The sequence below is a fragment of the Ips typographus genome, linkage group LG11 (genome assembly GCF_016097725.1).
Source record: "Ips typographus isolate SLU linkage group LG11, UJ_Ityp_2.0, whole genome shotgun sequence".
Classification (NCBI taxonomy): domain Eukaryota; kingdom Metazoa; phylum Arthropoda; class Insecta; order Coleoptera; family Curculionidae; genus Ips; species Ips typographus.
In genome coordinates, this window is record NC_138432.1 from 8,823,602 (window position 1) to 8,845,330 (window position 21,729).

General features: G+C 35.8%; 5 protein-coding genes across 8 annotated transcripts; 2 read left to right on the plus strand and 3 right to left on the minus strand.

Annotated features, from left to right (window-relative positions):
- Positions 1-47: 47 nt before the first annotated feature.
- Positions 48-2,628, minus strand: LOC145735411 (uncharacterized). Its single transcript, XM_081989309.1, has 3 exons — positions 1,816-2,628; positions 1,578-1,757; positions 48-1,522 (listed from the first exon to the last, which is right to left on the minus strand). Exons 1-3 carry the CDS (start codon positions 2,482-2,484, stop codon positions 1,385-1,387), a joined length of 987 nt encoding a protein of 328 aa, XP_081845435.1. The 5' UTR covers positions 2,485-2,628; the 3' UTR covers positions 48-1,384.
- Positions 2,629-2,868: 240 nt separating this feature from the next.
- On the plus strand, positions 2,869-3,886 carry LOC145735413 (cytochrome c oxidase assembly factor 6 homolog). 2 transcript variants are annotated; one of them, XM_081989312.1, is made up of 3 exons: positions 2,869-3,024; positions 3,181-3,511; positions 3,717-3,886. In XM_081989312.1, exons 2-3 carry the CDS (start codon positions 3,306-3,308, stop codon positions 3,793-3,795), a joined length of 285 nt encoding a protein of 94 aa, XP_081845438.1. In that variant the 5' UTR covers positions 2,869-3,024; positions 3,181-3,305; the 3' UTR covers positions 3,796-3,886. The 2 variants fall into 2 exon arrangements, with proteins under 2 accessions (XP_081845438.1, XP_081845437.1); XM_081989311.1 differs by having other exon boundaries at positions 2,901-3,060.
- Sbat (LSMD1 domain-containing protein Sbat) lies at positions 3,684-4,532 on the minus strand. The gene is made up of 2 exons (XM_081989310.1): positions 4,281-4,532; positions 3,684-4,225 (listed from the first exon to the last, which is right to left on the minus strand). The coding sequence occupies exons 1-2, from the start codon at positions 4,416-4,418 to the stop codon at positions 3,920-3,922; spliced, it is 444 nt and encodes a 147-aa protein (XP_081845436.1). The 5' UTR covers positions 4,419-4,532; the 3' UTR covers positions 3,684-3,919.
- Positions 4,533-4,653: 121 nt separating this feature from the next.
- On the plus strand, positions 4,654-7,311 carry waw (Translation factor waclaw). Its single transcript, XM_081989282.1, has 8 exons — positions 4,654-4,816; positions 4,866-5,193; positions 5,246-5,464; positions 5,521-5,789; positions 5,842-6,329; positions 6,381-6,613; positions 6,807-7,019; positions 7,118-7,311. Exons 1-8 carry the CDS (start codon positions 4,746-4,748, stop codon positions 7,241-7,243), a joined length of 1,947 nt encoding a protein of 648 aa, XP_081845408.1. The 5' UTR covers positions 4,654-4,745; the 3' UTR covers positions 7,244-7,311.
- On the minus strand, positions 7,254-21,576 carry LOC145735403 (uncharacterized). Of its 3 annotated transcripts, XM_081989280.1 has the most exons (18): positions 21,222-21,575; positions 19,577-19,849; positions 19,473-19,519; positions 14,841-19,379; positions 14,594-14,788; positions 14,148-14,364; positions 13,911-14,090; positions 13,702-13,855; positions 13,374-13,645; positions 12,807-12,961; positions 10,002-10,136; positions 9,471-9,949; positions 8,958-9,247; positions 8,778-8,902; positions 8,638-8,727; positions 8,398-8,583; positions 8,170-8,337; positions 7,254-8,040 (listed from the first exon to the last, which is right to left on the minus strand). In XM_081989280.1, the coding sequence occupies exons 1-18, from the start codon at positions 21,388-21,390 to the stop codon at positions 7,588-7,590; spliced, it is 8,127 nt and encodes a 2,708-aa protein (XP_081845406.1). In that variant the 5' UTR covers positions 21,391-21,575; the 3' UTR covers positions 7,254-7,587. The 3 variants fall into 3 exon arrangements, with proteins under 3 accessions (XP_081845406.1, XP_081845404.1, XP_081845403.1); XM_081989278.1 differs by having other exon boundaries at positions 13,702-13,852; positions 14,841-19,519; positions 21,222-21,576; XM_081989277.1 differs by having other exon boundaries at positions 14,841-19,519.
- Between the last annotated feature and the right edge of the window lie 153 nt (positions 21,577-21,729).

Here is a 21,729-nt window from a genome sequence, read left to right on the forward strand (position 1 = left end):
TTAATGTTATATCCAGCAAAACAAGACCTTAAAAAAAACAATCACTCTTCAATAGTAAATTTGGTATATTCGGCTTTATTACACTATAAAGAAAAAAACATCAGAGTCCTATATACAGAAATATACATAATTATAAACAAAGTTGTTACGTTTACTCTATACATTCAAGAAGTTCATAAAAATCAATTTTTTCTAAGAAAGACTGTCCTTTTAGGTTTTCTTATACATCATATTAAAAATACAGCTTTTTTTTAGTTTTGCTGGTTATGATTCAAGGCTTATTGGCGCTAATGCCTCTTTTACAATGATCATTAACATAAGAAACACATAAACGCAAAGTAAATTTTTTTCAAATCCTTGTTTTATTTTGCAATCCCTAATACATAATGAACGTTTCACATAAATGCCGCTTTGTCTTAGGAATTCCAACTAATCTTTACATAAATAAGGTTTGAAAAAATTAACTTTTTGTCTTTCTTATGTTAACGTCCATTGTGAAAGAGGCATAAAAGTTCCATAATATCTAAAAAAATCCCAGATTTATTTATTTTTATATTTAAACTTAGGAAACCTTGAAATGAAATATACTAAAAACCAAAAACGCGTCTTTCTTAGCACGGTTTCTAAACAGACATTAAGCACACAATTAGTCTTACTATTAGAATATTAATGTTATACCTTATTTTGTTAATAAGTCATCAGTGTTACAAAATGCCGTACAAATTTTGTAACTATCTAATTTATATGTGATTTATTTTTTAAGTGGTAGTCACAAAAAAAACACACAATAGATAATCCAATTTACTTGAATAAAAGAAAAAAACAACAAATAATCTGTAACAAATCTGATAAGCACCCAAGCTCACCTTAAACATAGTTCAAATCAAATAAAACACTATCAATCATTGTGTAATTTGAACAATAATATGTTGACAATCAATTAAGTGAATTTATTACCTTAAAATCTTCTACAAATAATAAAGAAATAAATAAATATGTGAAAATGACAAGGATGTATGTCATTAGATGACTAATCTAGCAATTAATAGATTGAGAATCTTACTATTCCAAAAAAATCAATAATTTAGAAAATTACATCTTATCACACCTAATATACAAATCAGTCCTTACCAGACTGACATGGGTATGAAAACAATAATGTAAACCTAGTAGAATTGTGTAGAATCTAAGCAAATCAACTGATAATTAAAAGGGACTTTCTTGCTCTTTTGATCATTAACAGGTTTCAATTAAAAAGTTGAAAAAAAAGATACCTGTAACAGTTTCTCAGCGAAAATATGATGAGACAAACAAGAAAAACCCCTAACCATATCAGCCATTCTGTACTAGCACTTTTATTGATGAAGGAATTAAAATCGCGTCCCTATCTTAGCCACAGCTTTAAGCGCAGCGCATCCACACCATTTAAATAATAACGAAACAGCCTTTTGTCTCTGACAAAGCCTAATTTCTCATACAACTTTAATGCTGGTTTATTAGTCACTTCAGTTTCCAGGACCACCTGAAAAAATTTAAAACTTTGACATACAACTTATTTAAATGAAAACATGACATACTTCATCAGCATCTCCATTGGTCATTTCATGAATAGCCATTTGCACCAAAGTGGAGCCAATTTTGAGTTTCCTGTAGTTCTGATCCACAGCTAGCATGGCTATATAACCTCTACGGACCACTTTACGGTGCAGATCTAATTTGCAAACTATTGCTCCTACACATTGGTCTTCACACATAGCCTGTATTAACCACATTGATCCTCACTTAAAAAACAAAACTTAGGACATAAAAACTTACCAAAAAGCATAGTTTCGGCCAGTTATGAATAAAATATCTATAAGTGTAGATTGAATAGGGTTCAGATAAATCTTTTTGGATTATTTTCATAATCATGGGCATTTGCAGTTCAGACTCATATGGTACAAAATCAATTTTCTTGTGACATGTCTCTATGGTGTTTTCTATTTGAGGAATGTCAATATCCTCTGTCTTTATCAACATTTTTTGTATATCACTTGTAATAGTCTCACAATCAACATTGTAGCTTTGGCTACATGAGGCTGAGGCCTCTATGTCATTACTGATCAAGTCAGGTGCTATATTGTCTAATGACTCAGAAGAGACTTGGTCATTATTATCTCTATGACTAATATCCTCACTTTTTGACCCGTTGACCCCCTCACTCTTGTTTAAAGCAGTTTTATGCTTCTTTTTCTTGTTCTTCTTAGATTTACCTACTTTATTTACAACTTCTTCAGATGAAAACTCAGTATGATTCAACACTACCACTTCAGTATTGTGAAGTTCCTTAATATCACTACTGTGGTTACTGCTCATTTTATGCTTATTATTTAACACCAACCCGTTCACCAGGCCGTTTTTCAAACATTTCCTAGAATCCTTGGGACCGAGGGACTTTGTCGGGCATTTTTCCACTGAATTTGCTTCGGGCATTATAGCGCTCATTATTCGTGAACTTGAAAAGGAAAACTACACGGTAACGCCGATATTTTGTTTATCATTGCAGGCCTATGGGGCTTTTAGGGCTCCTAAAGATCATTTTTGACAAGTAACGAGTAGTCATCAATGTTAGGTTAACTATAATCTCATCTGTCAGTTCTTCTTCGTTTTATAAATGTCAATCTATCCTACCAAAATTGTCAAGTCGACATTAGAGGAGGGACAATTACTAATCATTTTTCATTTATCCAAGACCAAGAATACAGTTATCAAAGAAAACTGTCTAGTGTTTTTTGTACAAATTTCTCTTGAATTACCAAATTCTTCTCATCCAAGTGGTTTCTTATTAATTAAATAACAAACGCATAGATAAACGTGTGTAGCAATCGCCCAAAATTAATAAAAGACTTTGGTTAGAATATTGAATTGGAAAAACAAATTTTCTCAATTGTCAGTACTTTTGCTCAAGAAATACTAGGATAATGTAAAATCTTGGACAATAAATTTAGGAGCAAATACTTGCCTTTAGCCCCGTTTTAGTGTCAGGTACTTATTCAAATCTGCCTTGCACTGTTTGCCAAGGTATTTATAATAACCCATTCAATGCATTTACGTAACTCCACTATAAATTCAAATCGATGTGTTGCAAAAACTATTTTTATGAAATAGGATCTAAAGACAATTTATTATGTTTATTTTTAGTAAATCCGAGGAAATCCACACGATATTCCGAAAAGTTATTTTGAGCAGTCTTGATTTTGCAACCGATCAAAAGTTGGTTTCCATGCTTAGTGGTTACATGAAAATTCAGGCAACTGGTGGTGGTAATGTCGTTTCCAAACAAAGAGGAGAGAGCAAAATGTTGGGGGGCTCGCGATAAATACTGGGAATGTCTGGACAACAATAAAAGTGATGATGCACAGTGTAAAGAGTTTAGGAAACTGTATGAAACCAGTTGTTCAGCCCAATGGGTTAAACATTTTGATAGGAAAAGGAGTTATTTAATCTACAAAGAAAAGATTGAAAAAGATGGGTATGAACCTTTGGAACAGGATAGATTCGAAAAATAGCAAATGGGTGTAATTTAAGATTTCTGTTACTACCCTCAGGTTAATTTAAATTGAGACTGGTCTTAAATTACACCTAAAATGTGATTTAAATAGTAGGTAATTACAGTAGTTATTAACTGGACAATATACATAATGTAAAATATTAATTTTGTTCTTTTATTTTTCCAGAATTCCATCTAAAATAAAGAGTAAATCAGATATTTTTGAACCAAGAAGAATCTATCATAAAATTGTGACAGTTTTCTAGTAAAGAAGCACCAGCCTAAACTATAATAAGTCAAATCTTGGTTTAGAAAACAAGTGTTACTACTACCCTTTAATAAATGGCTACAGAAATACGGCTTATATAATATCTAAAAACTAACAAAACACTAAACATAATTTAAAGCTTCAGTACTACCACTTTTACTAATTCCCTTATCATCATTATCATCCATGTGGACCATATAGTGGACTGACACTATATGTTTACCAGGTATCATAACCAGCCCTAACATGCGCGGATCTTCATTGGATCCTGCAGTGTCGGCCGGTAAATATTCAGAACAAGAACCTAAAATAACATTAGCGTCTCGGTCCGTGCAAAGAAACACCCCTATAAGTGTTCGGCCATCAGTCATTTTAATTTTTAAGGTTTTATTCAGCCAGGATCGTAGTTTTTGCGCTCCTGCCGAGTTCTGACGCAAATTCGAGCGTTAAACTTGACTTTAAGCTGCAATTTAGGGTACTTACGTTGGTTATAGGTTTCACAGCTTGATGGGATGAGTACAGGCTATCATCAAGGAAATGGAAGTCAGACCCTTCGTCTTCGTCACTTTCATGGTTGCTGCCAGTATCTGAGTCGTTATCGTCCATGTTAGCCAAATGCATACTAGCAGTTTTGTTTTAGTTAAATTAAAATTAAACAATTTCGATTATTAGAATTTTTTTTTATTGAGCTGAATTCTAACCTAACCTAACAGAAACAAATAATAGAAGTACCCTAACCCCTAACCCTAGTTTTGTTATTGTATGTCCATTTCACTCTTATTAGAGGCGATTTGTTAAAGCTAGAATGAGACGGAAACTGATTTCTGTCAGCTGTTATCACTCACGTCACAATATTTTGAGGTTAGGTGTAAATTTAAATGTTTAATTTTGTTCTTATTTTAAAAATGTTTTTAAAAAATAAAAACCAACTAAATTAGGTTGATAAACATGTTAGCTAAGCGCCTGTTTTATGTAATTTCATCTAGAAACTTCCACAGAAAACTCAACCTATTTACACGGTAAGTTTACATGATTGTTTTTCCGGAACAACTTTCCTAATTAGCTTAGGTCCTTGGAGTTGCTACCCAAACGAGTGTATTCTCAATCTCAAAGCGATCCAGACTTGTCTGAAATACCCGTAGAACGAATAAGAAATTTCAGTATAATTGCTCATGTAGATCATGGCAAGAGTACACTGGCTGATAGGCTTTTGGAGGTGACTGGGGCCATAAAACCAAACAGTGGTCAAAATCAAGTGCTTGACAAACTGCAGGTTGAACGTGAACGTGGTATAACAGTAAAAGCTCAAACTGCCTCTTTGCTTTACACCTATAATAATGAAGAATACTTGTTAAACTTAATTGACACACCTGGGCATGTAGATTTCTCAAATGAGGTAGTTTGCACTTTTCCTTAATTTGAAACAGTTTAGAAGAACTGTATTTTAGGTGTCAAGGTCTTTATCAGCTTGTCAGGGGGTTATACTGCTTGTAGACTCTAATGATGGGGTTCAAGCCCAAACTGTAGCAAACTTCTATTTAGCATTTGGCAATGACTTGGTAGTTATTCCAGTGCTAAACAAAATTGATTTGAAAAATGCTGATCCTGAGAGAGTAACTAAACAGCTAGAAATGCTTTTTGATATGTCTCCCAGTGAAGTTTTAAGGGTAACACTCTTTACTCAAACAAATTTTTACCAAATAAATTAACTACATAAAAATAGATATCAGCTAAGTTGGGTACTGGGATTGATGCAGTGTTAGAAGCCATAGTTACGCGTTTACCATACCCTAAAGTTGATAGGTCAGCTCCCTTTAGGGCTTTACTCTTTGATTGCTCTTATGATAAGTACAGAGGAGCATTATCTATGGTTTTCATTAATGATGGGAGCTTAATGATTGGAGACCACATACAGTCCTGTTATACTGGTAAAGAATATGAAGTGAAAACTTTGTCTGTTCTAAGACCACAGGAACAAAATGTTAATAAGTTGTAAGTTATTGTTATGCTTTTGTGGCCTTCAGTAGAATTGTCACTTACCTAGAGTAGCTGGACAAATTGGTTTGATTGGTTGCAATATGAGGTCCAGTCATGAAGCTCACATTGGAGATACAATTTGCCTGAAAGGACAAACAGTGGAGGCTCTGCCAGGTTTTAAACCTGTCAGGCCTATGGTCTTTGCAGGGATATACCCAACTGATCAGTCCCAACATGTAAATTTGCGAAACGCAATTGAAAAATTAACTTTGAATGATTCAGCAGTTAGTGTGGCTGTAGATACAAGCCCTGCATTAGGTCAAGGCTGGCGTCTTGGCTTTTTAGGGCTTCTACACTTGGAAGTGTTCACCCAAAGGCTATATCAAGAATACGCGGCTGAGGCAATCTTAACTGCGCCTTCAGTTATTTATAAAGTAAAACTAATACGAAGTAAACAAAACATTAAGGAGGGTAAAGATGTAGTTTCAATTAATAATCCTGCACATTGGCCTGATTCTCAACAAATTGAAGAATGCTTTGAGCCAATGGTGATTGGTAAGTTTCCTCATTCCTCCTTATTAAAATGATCTACAAAAGTAATTGCAGGCACTATTATAACTCCTTCCCAATATTTGGGGCCTATAATCAGCCTGTGCTTGGAACGCAGAGGGATACAAACCAATGCAACTAATATAGATAATGACAGGATTATGTTGCAGTATGAAATGCCTCTATGTGAAATTATAATTGATTTTCATGATTCATTGAAAACGATTAGTTCAGGTTATGCCAGCTTTGATTATGAGGATCATGGTTATACTAGCAGCAGTTTGGTTAAGGTACATTTTTGTATGTAAAAGGACAGTTAAACAATTTATTACAGTTGGTAGGATGTGAATCAGGTTTAATGTGGCTTTAGAGAGAAGTCTTCTAAGTTACTGTAAACTAGTAATACACATTAGGGTTTATTCTTGAGACTTTGTCTGGTTTTCTCATTTTGCTTCTTCAAAATATTTTTTTGTTTTGCTTTAGATGAGTATTTTATTAAACGGTGTTGCGGTGGACGAACTGAGCTGTATAGTTCATACCTCAAAAGCTCAAGAAATCGGCAAAAAACTGACATTAAAACTGAAAGAGATGATTCCTAGACAAATGGTTAATATTGCAGTTCAGGCAGCTGTAGGCGGTAAAATCCTAGCCAGGCAAGACATTAAGGCCTACAGGAAAGATGTGACACAGTGGCTGGTCAGTAAAATATATTTTTTAATTTATTTTAAAATTTATAGTGATGTGAATGATGATCTTTTTTCTCAGCTTTTTTTTTAATATCTAACGTTTTTCAGTATGGTGGTGATGTAACCAGAAGGAAAAAACTGTTAGCCCAGCAGGCCGCCGGCAAAAAGAAAATGAAAATGATTGCCAATATTTCCGTGCCCAGGGAAACGTTCATTGACGTTCTAAAGAGATAGATAAGAAAGGTTATGTTTATGTAAAAAATGTGATTTATTACAGTTTCTATAATAAATACTGGAAAATACTCGAAAATGTTCATAAATTGCGTGAAAAAAATATGTATTTACAGAAAAATTATATTTTTTCACGCAAAAACACAATGAAATTATGTTGAGGGATTGGGGCCCAAAGAAGCTTTTAATTCTCTACACTTGTGTTGCTAGTTGCTATACAATTTTTCAAGACTTTATAAAACCTCTTACACACCTACAAAGTTATATCTTACCTCCAAGGTTATAATTTCTGTAAAAAACTGTACAAATAACTTGCTTAAAACGAGATGTAACACAAAAATCCACATTCAAGCAGTAATAGCTTCGGTAACACTTACCAGAACCACGGAATCGCTGCTACTCGCATCGTTTTCGATAATCACTACATCGTCCGAGTCAGTTTCGCGCACCCCGTTCGTTTTCTTACCTTTCTTCACGCAGTCTTTGCAATGCACGTCATCGCAAGACGAGCCCGAACTCGACGAGTCCGATTCCGATTCAGACTCGGATCCGCTGGTTGAATAGTCCGAGTCGGCGTGGAAAATTGGAATTTTAATTTCGTCATAGCACATCGTGTTTAGCGGTAAGTTGTTCAGTTCCGTTGGGGTGTACTCTTTGTAGTAGTCGATGAATTGGCCTGGTACTAAAGCGACAGGGTAGTGGCCCACTTTTGGAGCTGGGACTACTTTCATTTTTGATTTGGGATAGTGAATGGTGAGGTTTTGCAGGTCCATATATGCTTTGCGTTGGTCCCGTCTTGCCTATTATAGTCGATAAAAGAGTTATAGACTGTTGTAAATACACCTCAACGGTGCTACAAATATTTCTAGCATTTAAGTGTTAAAACTAGTCATTGTCCATCTTGGGGAAAAAACTAATACTATTCTCACCTTGTTGAATTGTTGATTCCAAGAGGCCACCGACTGAACAGCCTGTTCTAGAATATCCAGTTTGTCGAATCCCGGTTTCAAAGACACTTGATTTAAAGCGCGCTGTTTATCGGCCAATTCCCTAGCTTGTTTCTCCCTTTGAGCTCTGCAGTACTCTTCGTATTTATCCTGTAAACATTGCACATAAACTTTTCGATCTAACTGAATTACACTTTATAGAAAATTTACCTGAAAGTCCGTGTACATTATGTCAAGAATATCTTGAGCCAGCACAGCGGTAAGCCCTAAATCACACTGGCTCTCAGTCACTAAGTGATTTTCTTTTAAGTAGTCTCGTTCTTGCATATCAACCGGCCGTCTGGTTACATTGGGGTATTTCCTTTTGAACGACTTAATGGCCAAGTAGTGAGTAACCTGTTATGTCATGCTACTTAGAAATCAACTAGAATCAGGCTAGAAAAAACATACCTGCTCTTGGAGCATAAAAGGACCTTGACCATTCCAAGAATACTCAGCTAGTTGATCAGCAGTGAAGACTGCTTCTAAGTCCTGGAATACCTATACAAACCCCATTATCTCAGGTAAACAATTTGAACAAGATAGTGTACCTCCATCTTGGGCGCTTTTGAACTACGGGATTTCCCCCCTTCAGTGCCCACACTCCCTTGAGAGTCTTCAACAACAATTACCTCAGAACTGACGGGTTGTTTTGCTGGTGTTTGCGCCCGTGAACCTTCGCAATCATTCCGATAAATAAACAATTTCCAACTGGTAACACAAAAACAAACCCCTTAAATCAGCACTCATCCTTGTCTCCTCATCTACCATGACAACGTCTTCGCTACCGACAGAAGCACGCCGTTTAACAGGCGATTCTTCCAGAGGATCTACCAGCATACACTCAGATGAATGGCCGGAAGATTTTACTGGTGTTAAAAGCCCCGGTCGATCTTTATCAGAGTTTTCGTCCTCTGTAACGCAGCCTGCATTCGGCAACGATTTTACAGTACCAGAAGTTTCAGGTACTGGCTGATCCACTAAGGATATTTGTGGTTTAGGGACACCGTAACGGCCATATCTATAAAACCACACTGATGGTTTTCTCACAAATACTTAACTAGCCTAACTTTAGACTCTTAAATATCCTAGGACACTCAAAAAACAATGTTATGACTGTAGTGACCAATTATTTACAGATTTTATTCTAAAAAATACTACATTGCTGTCATATTTATTTGGCAAAGCAAATTATTAAATAATGAAATTAGCTGGCAATGAAAGGAATCAAATATTAAACTTACCGTTTAGTAGCTCTAGCTTTTTCCGCTGCAGCCTTTTCAGCTTCCTCCGCCGCCTTCTTGGCTTCCCTCAGTTGCATTCTTTTCTTTTTCATTTCAGCCACCCGAGCCAACTTTTCTTTGCGTTTTTCCCGACATTTCCTCAGAGCTTCTTGCTTTTTCTTCAGCACGTACGCCCTCCTTTTTTCACTCTCGCTTTCCTCCTCGCTAGACTCGTCTTCCTCGTCAAGATCGTCCGGGTTTTTACTGTCGTCTTCGATTGTTATAATTTCGATTTCATTCTCGTGCGGAGCACTTCGTTCCAAAAACTCTTTTTGTTTAAGTAGTTTTTCATCTAGTTTGTAGTTCTTTTCTGATACAAACTCAACATCATCTGTGCTTGTATCTTCACTTTTAGCTGAAGTTTCTGGAGCTTTCAAGGATTCTGGAAAAACTTCCTCTTCTTCTTTCTGCAGCTGAGCTTTCTGACGTCTTGTTGTCACCTACAATAACCCAGATTGCAAACCAAAACCACCTTACTAATATAAAAACAACCTCAAGTTTCCTAACGGGTGTTTTGTCTTCCTTTTTCTTCTTAACCAAAGTTTCTTGCAAAGTTTCAGTGTAGGGTTTCTCTTCAGTCCCTTCCTCTTTCCTGCTCGATCCTCCGTTATCTGGATTAACGGGATCCTGGAACAAAACAAAGCATTTTAGACACTTAAGAGCTGTTCACAAACATGAGTGGATTATTTCTAATTAACTTAACGTAGGTACAGTCTGTGAATTGTCTACGGAAACGCGATGTTTGTTGAATTGCAAGGAACAAAGTGGTCCCCTCATATTTGTGGTCAACTCTTAGAGCTGCTTTTAAACCAAATCTTGTAACGGACATAGTTTAGGTCCTTAATGATTAAAAAAAATATAACAAGAACTTAAACTATGCCCTTTACTTACACTTTTCGTTGTATTTGTCTCTAGTACTTAACATAACGTCAGAAATGCACTACTACTAATAGAATTGAGATAAATATAACCTGTAAACACACAAGTAAATTCACAAACACCTAAATAAATATGAAGTCAAAACTAGTTTCCAGTTTCATAGTTAATTCCTTAATAATTATCGTAGCGTGTTAGCAGCTGAACGGTACGTCACTTACATAAACAATAAAGTAGTAGACTAAATGATAATGTTGAAAACCCTTATCAGACTGATTGAAAATTACTGGCTTACTACAATTGAAAAATTCGCACAAAAAATATCGGTCCTCGGCCCGGCTTTCACGTTTCAAGTTTATTTTCAGGCAGTATTAGTTGAACTGACTTGCCGGATAATAATTGGCGATTAGTTAAATTTGGATAAATATGTTTATTTGTTCAGTACCGTGCAGCCTAGTTGCATACGCTATTTTAGATTAAAAATCAAATTTTCCAGTTGATGACTGAAAAAACATCTGAAAGAGTGAGAACATAAGAGATGTATGGGTACTTATAGAGAGCATCACCGAAAATAGAACTAAATAGTATATTATAAGACCAGGAGCAGGTGAATTATTAGAAGTTATTTTTAGATCAGATATGAAACCAGTGTTTCAAGTGTATTCTCGATTGTGACGTGCAGTCTCCCGCGTTGTAATTATTTCTAATAGCTAGGGGAAACCGGTGCTAGAAACTGCACTATATATAGTATTCAAACCAACGGAAACTAGATTATTTGAAATAACAACATATATTTAGATTCTTAGTATAAGTAGAAAAATATGAATTTTGAACTTAAGGAAAAACAGCTAACTAGCTTTAATTCGAAACTATAATATTAGAACACGAAATAAAAAAAAAACAAACATCTCGCTCATAAATATGTATAAAGCAAATGGTTAGAAAATTAAGACTGACTTTAATACACTTAAATGTAATGCAACAAACCTTACAAAATACTTTTTAAGATATTTATCTGTACAAAATATTTTACGAGTTACCCACCTACTAGTTACTAGTAGGTATTGCACCAATAACAGTCACACTGTATAATAAACTTAAAACCGTTTCGAAACTGAAAGAAAAACGTATATACAAACGCGTTTGCTCTAATCAAATCAATACTGCTGAACATTAGAAATAAATTATTTTGATTCACATTGATGAAAACTTGCCAAACGCTTAAATAATTAGGCTACTTGTTATGTACATTAGAGATTCTTCACAAGATATTTGAAAAACAGACGCGTTAAATGACTTGACCTTAACGTTAAACGTTTACGAAGTCAGGAAAAAATCCTACTGTTCAGGATGATCTTGACCTCTTACGCCTTTTTTTCTTTTTCTTTTTGTTCTTGACCTGAAGGTAAAATACCCGGTCAATTCAGTTTCGATTCGCCTTGAGTTTTACTGATTTGAGAATGATTTTATGAGAAAGTACTAATTATTCAAAAATATTTTCGGTAAAGTTAAAGATTTGCACATTTCAAATGTTTAAATAAATCTTATTGCACGTAATAATTATCATATCTATTGTTAAAGATCATTAAAGTTTTTCGTTTAGTTTCAGTCAAAAGCACCTAAAATATAAATAAATCAGTTAAAACTAACTGACATGCTTGAAAGTCAAGCTCAACAGGGTAATTAAGTTGCAGCTGGGGAGTAGAGGGACATATTTTAACAATCCTTTTTCTTATTATTCTATCTTTATCCAAGTTGGGAGAAATAATAATAGCAATTTATGTACTAAGGGCGTTAAAGAGAACATAATGTCCTGAAGACCGAAATACCTCCCTAACCCCTGTGGTGCATACACGTTTATGTTTTACCTAATTCAGCAAGTATTTACTGTTTCTGGCATTGAAAAGTAAGGTACCAGTATGTTGTTTACTGTTTATGATAGACCTATCAGTCAGTGAAAGAGCATTCTAAGATCGGAAATACCTAGTTTTTATGACATGAAAGAATAAAAATGCCATTGCTAATATTAAAAAAGGTTTCAGAGCGTTATAATTATAATATTGCACGTTATAATATTGCCCTCAGGTTGTTATGAACACTATAACCTACACCGTTTCCAAGGTATTATGTACTCATTCAGGTGAAACATAAAAAAATATATAATTTGGGACCTTCTTTTTTATTCCCGTCCTACACCTAGTTATTATATCATTTGCCACACAATAATATCACCGACAACGTTTTAATAATGTAAAAGAGTTTAGGTTTCAGTTTAGAATCATTTGGAGTGTAAAAGTTAATAACAATTCTATTTCAGTTAAAATATTCTTTTGAAGCAACAACTTTCATTTAAGATTAAAAAAAATCCGCAAATCAATAAAACTCAAAGCGCCCAACGTATAAATAATTAAAAAGACTCACCTTTTTCGGTGTATCAGAAACAGTCTCCTCTACACCAGGTTCAAGAGGCGTCTGCACTACAGGAGGTATTCTATCTCCCATATTCACTTTACTACCTCGACCACGCCCTCTTGGCTTCCTAGGCTTAATACCCAAAGTGGCCATCACATTCTGACCTAAAATTTCAGAGAACAAAAAAACAAAACAATTGTTATGTGTGTTCATTAATTCATCAAACAAATATTCAGGTTAACCTCCTATAAAGTATACAAAAAATAGTGGTATAACAGTTTATTAAGTGATTTCTTCGAAAACTTCCTTAAAAATCAAGGTACACAGGAGACAGATGTAGAATTAAGTGAAAACTGTTTTGAACAAAAGTGCGTTGAGATTACATTGACTGAAACAACTGAACAACACCCTCCAATGTGACTTTATGCATTAATGACGATACCATTTGCGTTTGATTGTATATTTGCAAGACCTGAATATTTGTTTGGATTATTCATTTTACTTAATATAAATACAGCAGAAATTAATGGTGGAAAACTATCTACGTTTTTACATTAGTTGTACAAATTAAGTTACCTCTGCAACTGCGTTTCGGTCGTCCTTCAACAGGCGGAGTTGCCATCGGCGAGTCAATGTCACTAGAAACAGTCGAAGGCGCAGGTGAAATCTCGGGCGTGCTTAACTCTGGCCGAACTTCTAACGGCACTTTACGTGGCCGTCCTCGACGCTTTGGGGTCGGTGTAACGGTGGGCGTTACCACACCCACCGTTAATACTGGAGATGCTCCAATGTGGGTGGTCTGAGACGCTAAACTAGCAATTTTAGAGATGTCTTGAGGTTCTGATGGCCTGAAACATATTTGCCTTGCTGTTATTGTTTGTTTTAGTTTAGAATGTCAGTTTACCTCAGCAAGTCTGCTTCAGGATCCACTTTGGCAGATAAATCATTATTAATATGTTTTTCCGGACTCATAGAGTTTCTCAGTCGTTTATTCTTTTCAGGGAGTCTGTCATCTAAAGACCTTTTAAGGGAGGTTTCTTCTAACTCTTTCTTTACTGCTACAAACATCCAAAACAATCAACAAACTTAGATGTAATTATTATGCGTACTTACCGACACTGCTAGAGTATCCACTGTCTTTGCGTTGCCTTTTGTTACTCTCCTCAACACCTTGCACAATATGAGTGTGCCCTCCCGTAGTGGAAAACTTCAGCTTGATTCCGACCTTTTCCGCTTTATCATCTTCCGGATACTCCCGTTTTTTGGACTCCCTGCCAGAAGCTGGAAGATTTCCTAAAAACAAACTGTGAAACATCTCCGTCCTTCTCACGGTAGTGGATTCAAAAAAACCTCTGTTAATTTTCAAGACTATCCGCTGCTTAACGTCATCCATTTCTTCGTCTTCCTGTTCTGGTGGTTTAACGACCGGTTTAATATTTATTTTAGGGCTGGAATGGTCCGATTCTTGGAGAACAGTTTCTTCTTCTTCATGCTTTTTAATTGGTTTAATTTTTAGTTTGGGTGTAGATGGGGCGGTTTGTTCAGAATCATGATCCGGTGGTTTAATCTAATTATGTTAAATTTGTTTCTCCATAAAATATAAATAATCATAAAATAATGTTTATTGATGGTCAACATATTACATATACATTTATTAGCAATAGCTTGAGCTATGGGATCATTTTCCTACTTAGTTACGGCTATATGCACCGTAATGTACCCAAACTTATTGACATAAGTAGGAAAAAAACTGACAAAAATGTTTCCTACTACAAACAAAGAAAACATTGACTTACCACTGGTTTTATTATAATTTTCGGACTGGACCTTTCCTGGTCCCCGTCAAGTTCCGCCTCTTCAGCCGGTCGCTTCAAAGGTTTAATAGTGACTTTCGGAGTAGTGACTGTCTCCTCCTTTTCAGTCTCTGCCGGCTTTGGTATGAGTTTGATTGTAATTTTGGGATTGTGATTTTTCTCTGAATCCTTTGGGGGCTAGACAGAAAAAATTATAATTTATGTCTTTAAAAAATTATGTAAAATATACCTTAGGGCTGTGTTTCCTAGCACTTTCTTCTGGTTTGACCACAGGCTTAAAAGTGATTTTTATTGGGCTCAAAGCCTCCGTTTTGACTTCAACTGGCTTCGCCACAGGCTTTATAGTCACTCTAGGACTGCTGCACCTTGGACTAGTAGGCGAATAGCCCTTCGAACTTCGCGTTGATATTTTGGGACTGTGTTGCTGCTGGTCTATCTGCTGCACTTGTTTAATGATAAGTTTTGGTATTGGTTCTTCCTGAGCTTGAGGAGACTGAACATCTTCGTCCGGATTGTACACTTTAAGTATGGAATGCATTTTGTCTGCTTGCTTAGTGATGGTCATTTTCAAACTTCCTTTGCTAGATTCCGTCTCAGAAGCTGAACTACTTGTGCTGATTTCTTCTTCTGGAGGTTTGACAGGTTTAATTATGATTTTGGGACTGCACATTTCTTTCTTTTCCACTTCATCAACATTGATGCTGAGAGGTTCGTTGACTTTATTACCACGTCGCGATCTGGTGCGTGATGGACGTTCTTCGGTAGATGGCTTATTTGACACTGATTCTGTAATCTCTGTGGTAGTTAGGGATATGCAATTTTCTTTGGCTTTTTCTACATTAACGATTTCAATTGTATCACTTGCTACCGGTTCTGCTGTTTTTATAAACTTACTCTTATCAGAATTTGAATCTTTTTCTGGTTCAGGAGCTGCTGATATGATGGAATGATTTTCCATTTTAACAGTATCAACAATTCCCAATTTCTGTACTCCTACAGTATCTGGAAGTGCTACACATAACTCAGGTGCTATTGGAAGAGTTTCACCAATTGTTGGGCTAGGTGGTTTATCAACTAAAACAGCAGCATCTTCAACTAGAACAGACAACTTCTCAGGCACAGAAGTTTTATTAGAAGCTTCCGTCTGGACTTCTCCCTTAGCTGAATCTTTAGACATTGCTATCTCAGGAATAGTAGAGCCAATTTCTTCAATTGTCTGAATTTTTTCCACAGAATCAGGCATTTTGTTAGATTTGTCTAGGTTTTTAATTTCATCAATAGATGCTTCAACTCTTAAATCTTCCTTTTGAGTCACTTCTTTAAATAACGAAATTTCTCTTTTCAGTTCTGGTTTTTCAACCTGTGCCGGTCCGGTACTCACATCCACTGCTTCAGCCACCAACTTTTCGGCTGAATCTTCACTTGTCGCCTGCATTGCATCTTCCGAAACTAAACCTTCAATAGATGGCACATCCGCTACTTCCGGAGGTTCCAAGGGCACTGAGCTGTCAACCAGGAAACTGTCATAAGTGTCTTGCGAACTATCCGTGATACTCGCGACAGCCATTCTAATAGCCTCCATTTCTTGAATTTCTTTGTCACTTAATCGTCGTTCCTCTCTTACACTTGGGACCACTTCATTATGTAATGAAGCTACAGCTAGCATAGTTTCAAAACTTGACGTGGACTCAACCGCAGCTTCGATTGAAGTGGGCTGATCAGCAAGGATTTCTTCAATTTCAGGTATATCCTGAGATTCACACGGTCCTATTTGGGATTCCAACAGTTGTTCTATTTCAAATGGTTGTTCTTCGTCTATAGGTTTGACAGTGCTAATGACTGGCACAGTATCATCTGAGTCTGAAGACTCTTCACTTAAGCAAACCACCTTCTCTAGATCTTGTTCCACAGTTTTTCTTCTAACACTCATCTCAGGAAGTGGCTTGATTAGTTCACTGGCTTCTGGTAGGATCAATGTTGTTTTGTCAATACTCTCAGTGATGTTTGAAGGAGCTTCTAAAGAATCTTCAATCAAATTAATAACTTCCTCAGGTTCATCTAGTTTGACTACTGATTCTCCAATGACTTGTGCAATACCTTCAGTTAAAGTTTCTTCACTAGGTGTAATAGTTTCATCTATTTTTACTACTGATTCTTCAAGCACTTCTGGAATATTTTCAGTTAGAGTTTCTTCATTATGTATAACAGTTTCATCTATTTTTACTACTGATTCTTCAAGCACTTCTGGAATATCTTCAACTTGTATTGGTTCACTTTCAGTAACTGCTTGTGAATCACTTGCTTCATCTAGATCAATTACAGTTGCCAAGACATCACTTGACTTAATTTCATCAATTGGAATGTCTTCAACTATTGATGTAGCTTCAGTTTCAGGGATCAGTTCAGCAACTTCCAACATACATTCATCACTGGTTTCAGTTTTTTCTACTGGAATTGTTAACACAGATTCTTTAGCAGGTTCATCAACAGCACTTTCTGAATCTGACATCTGAGTAGCTTCCACTTCACCAACTGATAATTCTTCAATTGCCTCATTAGTAGACTCTACTTCATCAATAACTGGCTGTGATTCTTTGGTAACAACTACAGGCTCTTCAATTATCATCTTTGATTCCTGAGCAGACTCTAAAACTTCAATTGATGATTCTTGAGGTGTTTCAGACATCCCAGAATCCTCTACTTCATTAATTTGACCTGTTAATCTGATTTCCTGAGTGGATTTAACTGGAATTTCTTCAATTGTCTTGTCAGGCTCATCTGCAGCTCCAGCTTCTTCAACTGTAATTTCCTCAATTTCCACTATGGGCTTCTCATTGGATTCCAATTGAGTAACTGGAATTTCTTGAGCTTCTGGTCCTTCACACTTATTAGGCCTAAGAAACTCTTCAACAGTTGCAGTCTTATCTATTTCAATGACTTGAATTTCTACCGGTTGTGCAACATTGTCAGTCTCAACAATTTCTGGAATTATAGCCACTTCTTCAACTTCTGCACTAGTTTCATCCGGCTCTTCAACCACAGGATCAGCTTCAATAATTTCCGCATCATCGGGAACGGCAGCTTCAGTCAGTTCAGAAATTTCGATTTCCTCGCTAATCTCAGCTGCTCCTGTTTCTTCCTTAAGTGATTCCACAGATTTAGAAGCTTCATCAATTGATTGCTCCGTAATTTCAACAGTTTCTTCTGAAGGAATTTTACAAACATCTTCTGACTCCATTGGACTGACGGTGTTTTCAGTTATCAGGCTTTCTTCACTCTTTTTTGAAGTTGGCACTTCAATTGAGGTGATAGTAGATTCTTTAACCTCAGTATTGGTAGTTTTGTTAATCTCAGGCACTTCCTCACAAGAAGTCTCAGGTTGAGGCGCAATATCTTCGAATTCTTTCACATGTTGCTTGACTTTTTGATGATCAACAATTTCTTCTTCTCTAGCTTCCTGCTTGGCTTCACTAATTTCTTCCTGAAGCTCCATGGAAATACTGAATTCAGTTTTGACTTCTTCTGACAATGCAAGAGCATTTTCAGCTGCCAGATTAGGTTCATGAATGCCAGAAGAAATAGACTGTTTAGGCTCAGCTTGACCAACTTCACATGCTTCCTGATCATCTGGCTCCAGCATGACAGTACTTTGTTCTTCAACTTCTGAAATTAAAATCTGTGGAATCTCTTTAGTATTTTCTGCCTTGTGGATTTCTATTTCAACATCTGCACAACCAGGTTTCAGTTTGTCTTCATTTGCTTTGGAGTTTGGTTCTTCAGTAGTTGTTGCCTCTTGTTTTTCTTCCTCATAAATTTCACTAATATGCTTTGGTGCTTCTTCACTGACTTTGAGAGTTGGTTCTTCAGGAGTTGCTGTGATCTCTTGTTTTTGTTCTTCATCAACTTTACTAATTAGTTTTGGTTCTACCTCATTTGTTTTAAAGCCCTCAGGTGTTTCTTGATTTTCTTCCTCATCAATTTTGCTAGTAAGTAATGGTTCTTCTTCTTTTGCATTAAAATTTAATTCTTCAAGAGTTACAGTCTCTTGTTTTTCTTCTTCATCAACCTTACCAATGGGTTTTACTTCTTCCTCATCTGCTTTGAAGTCCAGTTCCTCAGCAGTTTTTGTTCCCAGTTTTTTTTCTTTATCAGTTTTATTAACTACTTTTAGTGTTTCCTCATTTGTTTTTGTGTTCAATTCTTCAGAAGGTAATGTTTCTTGTTCTAGTTTCTCACTGGCATCAGTGACAAGCTCTGGTTCCTCTTCATCTGGCATGATGTTTGAATCTTCCACAGTTTCTGTGTTTTGTATTTGTTTCTCATCAACTTTTGGTTCTTCTCCAATCACTGTTTCTTGGGTGTTCTCTTCTTCACTGACATCACTAACAGGTTTTGACTCTTCTTCATTTAGATTGGACTTTAGGTCTTCTAGTGCTGGAGTCTGTTGTGTGGTTTTTTCAGCATCTGCACTAACTAGGTTTGGTTCTTTCTCACACTCCTCTCCCATTGTAGTGTCTTGGATTTGTTGCTCTTCAACCAAATTTGGTTCATCTTTATTTGCATCACAACTTAATACCTCAACCTGTGCACTCTGCTCTAATTGTTCCTCCTTCATGGAAACAAGTTGTGGTTGTTCCTCATTAACAAGTTTTAAGTCCTCATTTTTTTTAATAGGATTTGTTGTGTTGTGTGTATCAGATGATTCCGACTCATCTACAACAGTCTCAACTTCCATTGGGGTTTCTGAATCTACTGATGCTTTACAGAGCTGCAAAGTGCCAGGCTTTACTAAGCTTAGTTCACTAACTGGATCAACAGATGGTGCTGACTTTAGCACCGCAATGTCAGTGTTGCTACTTACTTCATCTTCTGTTTTTTGACTTGCTAAGCTGCACTCAGCTTTAGTTTCTGTGAAATACGAAAATATCCTTGAAAACCCAAGAAACAATTAGCGAAAACACTTACCTTCAGTCTTGGGTTGTGGAGCTGGGGTAGACCGACTAGGAATGGTAAACGCATCAGTAGATTCACCCAATAATGTTTCCAGGTCATTAACTAGATCGTAAACGTTTTCCTCTATTTTTTCGTGAGATTCCGCCGAGATTGATATTCCTAAAAGTTCAGCGTCCGTGTCTATGGTGGAAATCCTGTCTAACACATCAATGGGAGGGTCAGTGACGCTTTTAACTTTTGTCGAGTCCATTTCATTGGAAGTGCTGCTTATTGGGTCCTCAGACACTAAATAGATCATATTATTTATGTTACAAACTGATTTTAGTATGATTACAATTACAAATTGTACATTACACCTCTAAGTTTGCTTTGTTGTTTTGTAGGTCATCTGGGTATTATACTGCCTTATGATTAAAACATTTCAAAATTCAAAGTTACCATTTTTTCAACCTTCAATTTAAAATGTAACAGTAAAAATAGTACAGTAGATCCAGTTTTATTCAGTGTAGTTTTGAATCCTAATGGTAAGGTAAAGAAGCTAGCAAATTTAGGACAGTAATGAAAAGGTCACTTTTTAATTATGTTTTGGCCTTTATTGGCATCTGCTTCAGGGCTAAAGAGCAAAAACAATGCAAAAAGGGAAGACAACATTTAGTTAAAAATTGTTCCAGACCTATGCTTTTTACGAGGCTTTTTACTTTACCAGATGAGTTTATTGAATATGAGAACATGCAACTCTGTAAATATTGATAATAGAGAAGATAATACAATTTCTGTTTTGTATGTAGTAACAAAAATTCCTTAAAAAATTCCTATGGCCATAATTATTTCACATGAAAGATTTTTGTGTTCAGGATTTTTTTAAGTAACTTTTGTGATAGTTTAGGGTTAAGAAACACTAAATTAATTAAGAAATAAATGAAACCATCTTTCTCTTTTATATCATGGTATTAATAGGACTTAAATAGCAAGCTTTAAAAATTTTTTTTACTGGAAATTGGTTATCATAGCCTGTCTATAATTGACCATACAAGATTATTGTTTAACCACCAACAACTAAATAGTTGGTCAACAAATGAAATTTTATGCAAAATAAATGTCTCAAATGCCCACAATAAATCCTCCTTAATAAATAAAACATGATATAAGCGGAGAGATGGTTCAGACCCTTGTATATTAAAATTATGTTTCCATTTAAGGCTGACTATTATTATAATAGTATATTTTACTCAATACTCAATTATTCAATGTTTTTGGTTGTCACAAGCTTTGTCATATCCCAGTTAAGTATATAACAGACTGACTTTACCCTCCTTGTCCAAGACAATAATTTAATTATTCTACTCAATTCAGCAGCTGAAATTTGAAGTGAAACATTGAGATGTGTTGATGATAATCAAAACATTACAGAACTGACTTTTCTTGCAGGTTTTCATGAAGTAATAGAATTCAAAACCTCTGAAATTTATTTAGTTAAATAAAAACTGGCCTAAATAGTGGTATTTACAGAAAGAGTATGGTTTTAGAAGACTTTGTTTTTGAGTGTAGTAGGGTCACACAAGTTCAAATACGTCAAGTGGTAACATGATGCTAGGCCTGGTAGATTTAAAATCTAAATAAATCCACATTGAGGTCAGTTAATTAAACATGTCATTACCTGATTGTGATGATTTATTATCACAAAAGATGTTTGCATCTGTTGATGAAGTCGGTAAAGTATCATTGGAATCGTTTTTCTCCTCTGGATTTGTTGACAGAAGCTGGCCCATTGGCGAACTCGTTGAGGTTAATTCCTTCTCGTTATCCCCGGTCTTGTCGTTCTCCATTAGAAACCGGTAATGAAATAACGTGTATCCAGATTTCGAATGGTTACAAATCAGTTTTTTGGCAGTAATACGGCATTTTGTTTACGGATTTTTCAAAAGTAACACAAAGCGTCAGCCCGAAAAACCAGAAAATCAACATTTACTTGGATGTACGCGCAATGTAATTGCGCAACGCGCATGATTGTCGACTGTCAACTGTGCTATGGCGCATTTTTTAAAAAGAAACAGTGTGTTGCCGTCTGTAAAAAATATACCTCTACACTCTAAATGAAATTGCAAAAAAATCTTGTTGTAAGATACACAAGTTGCAAAAAATGCAATCCAGACTAAAAAACTGCT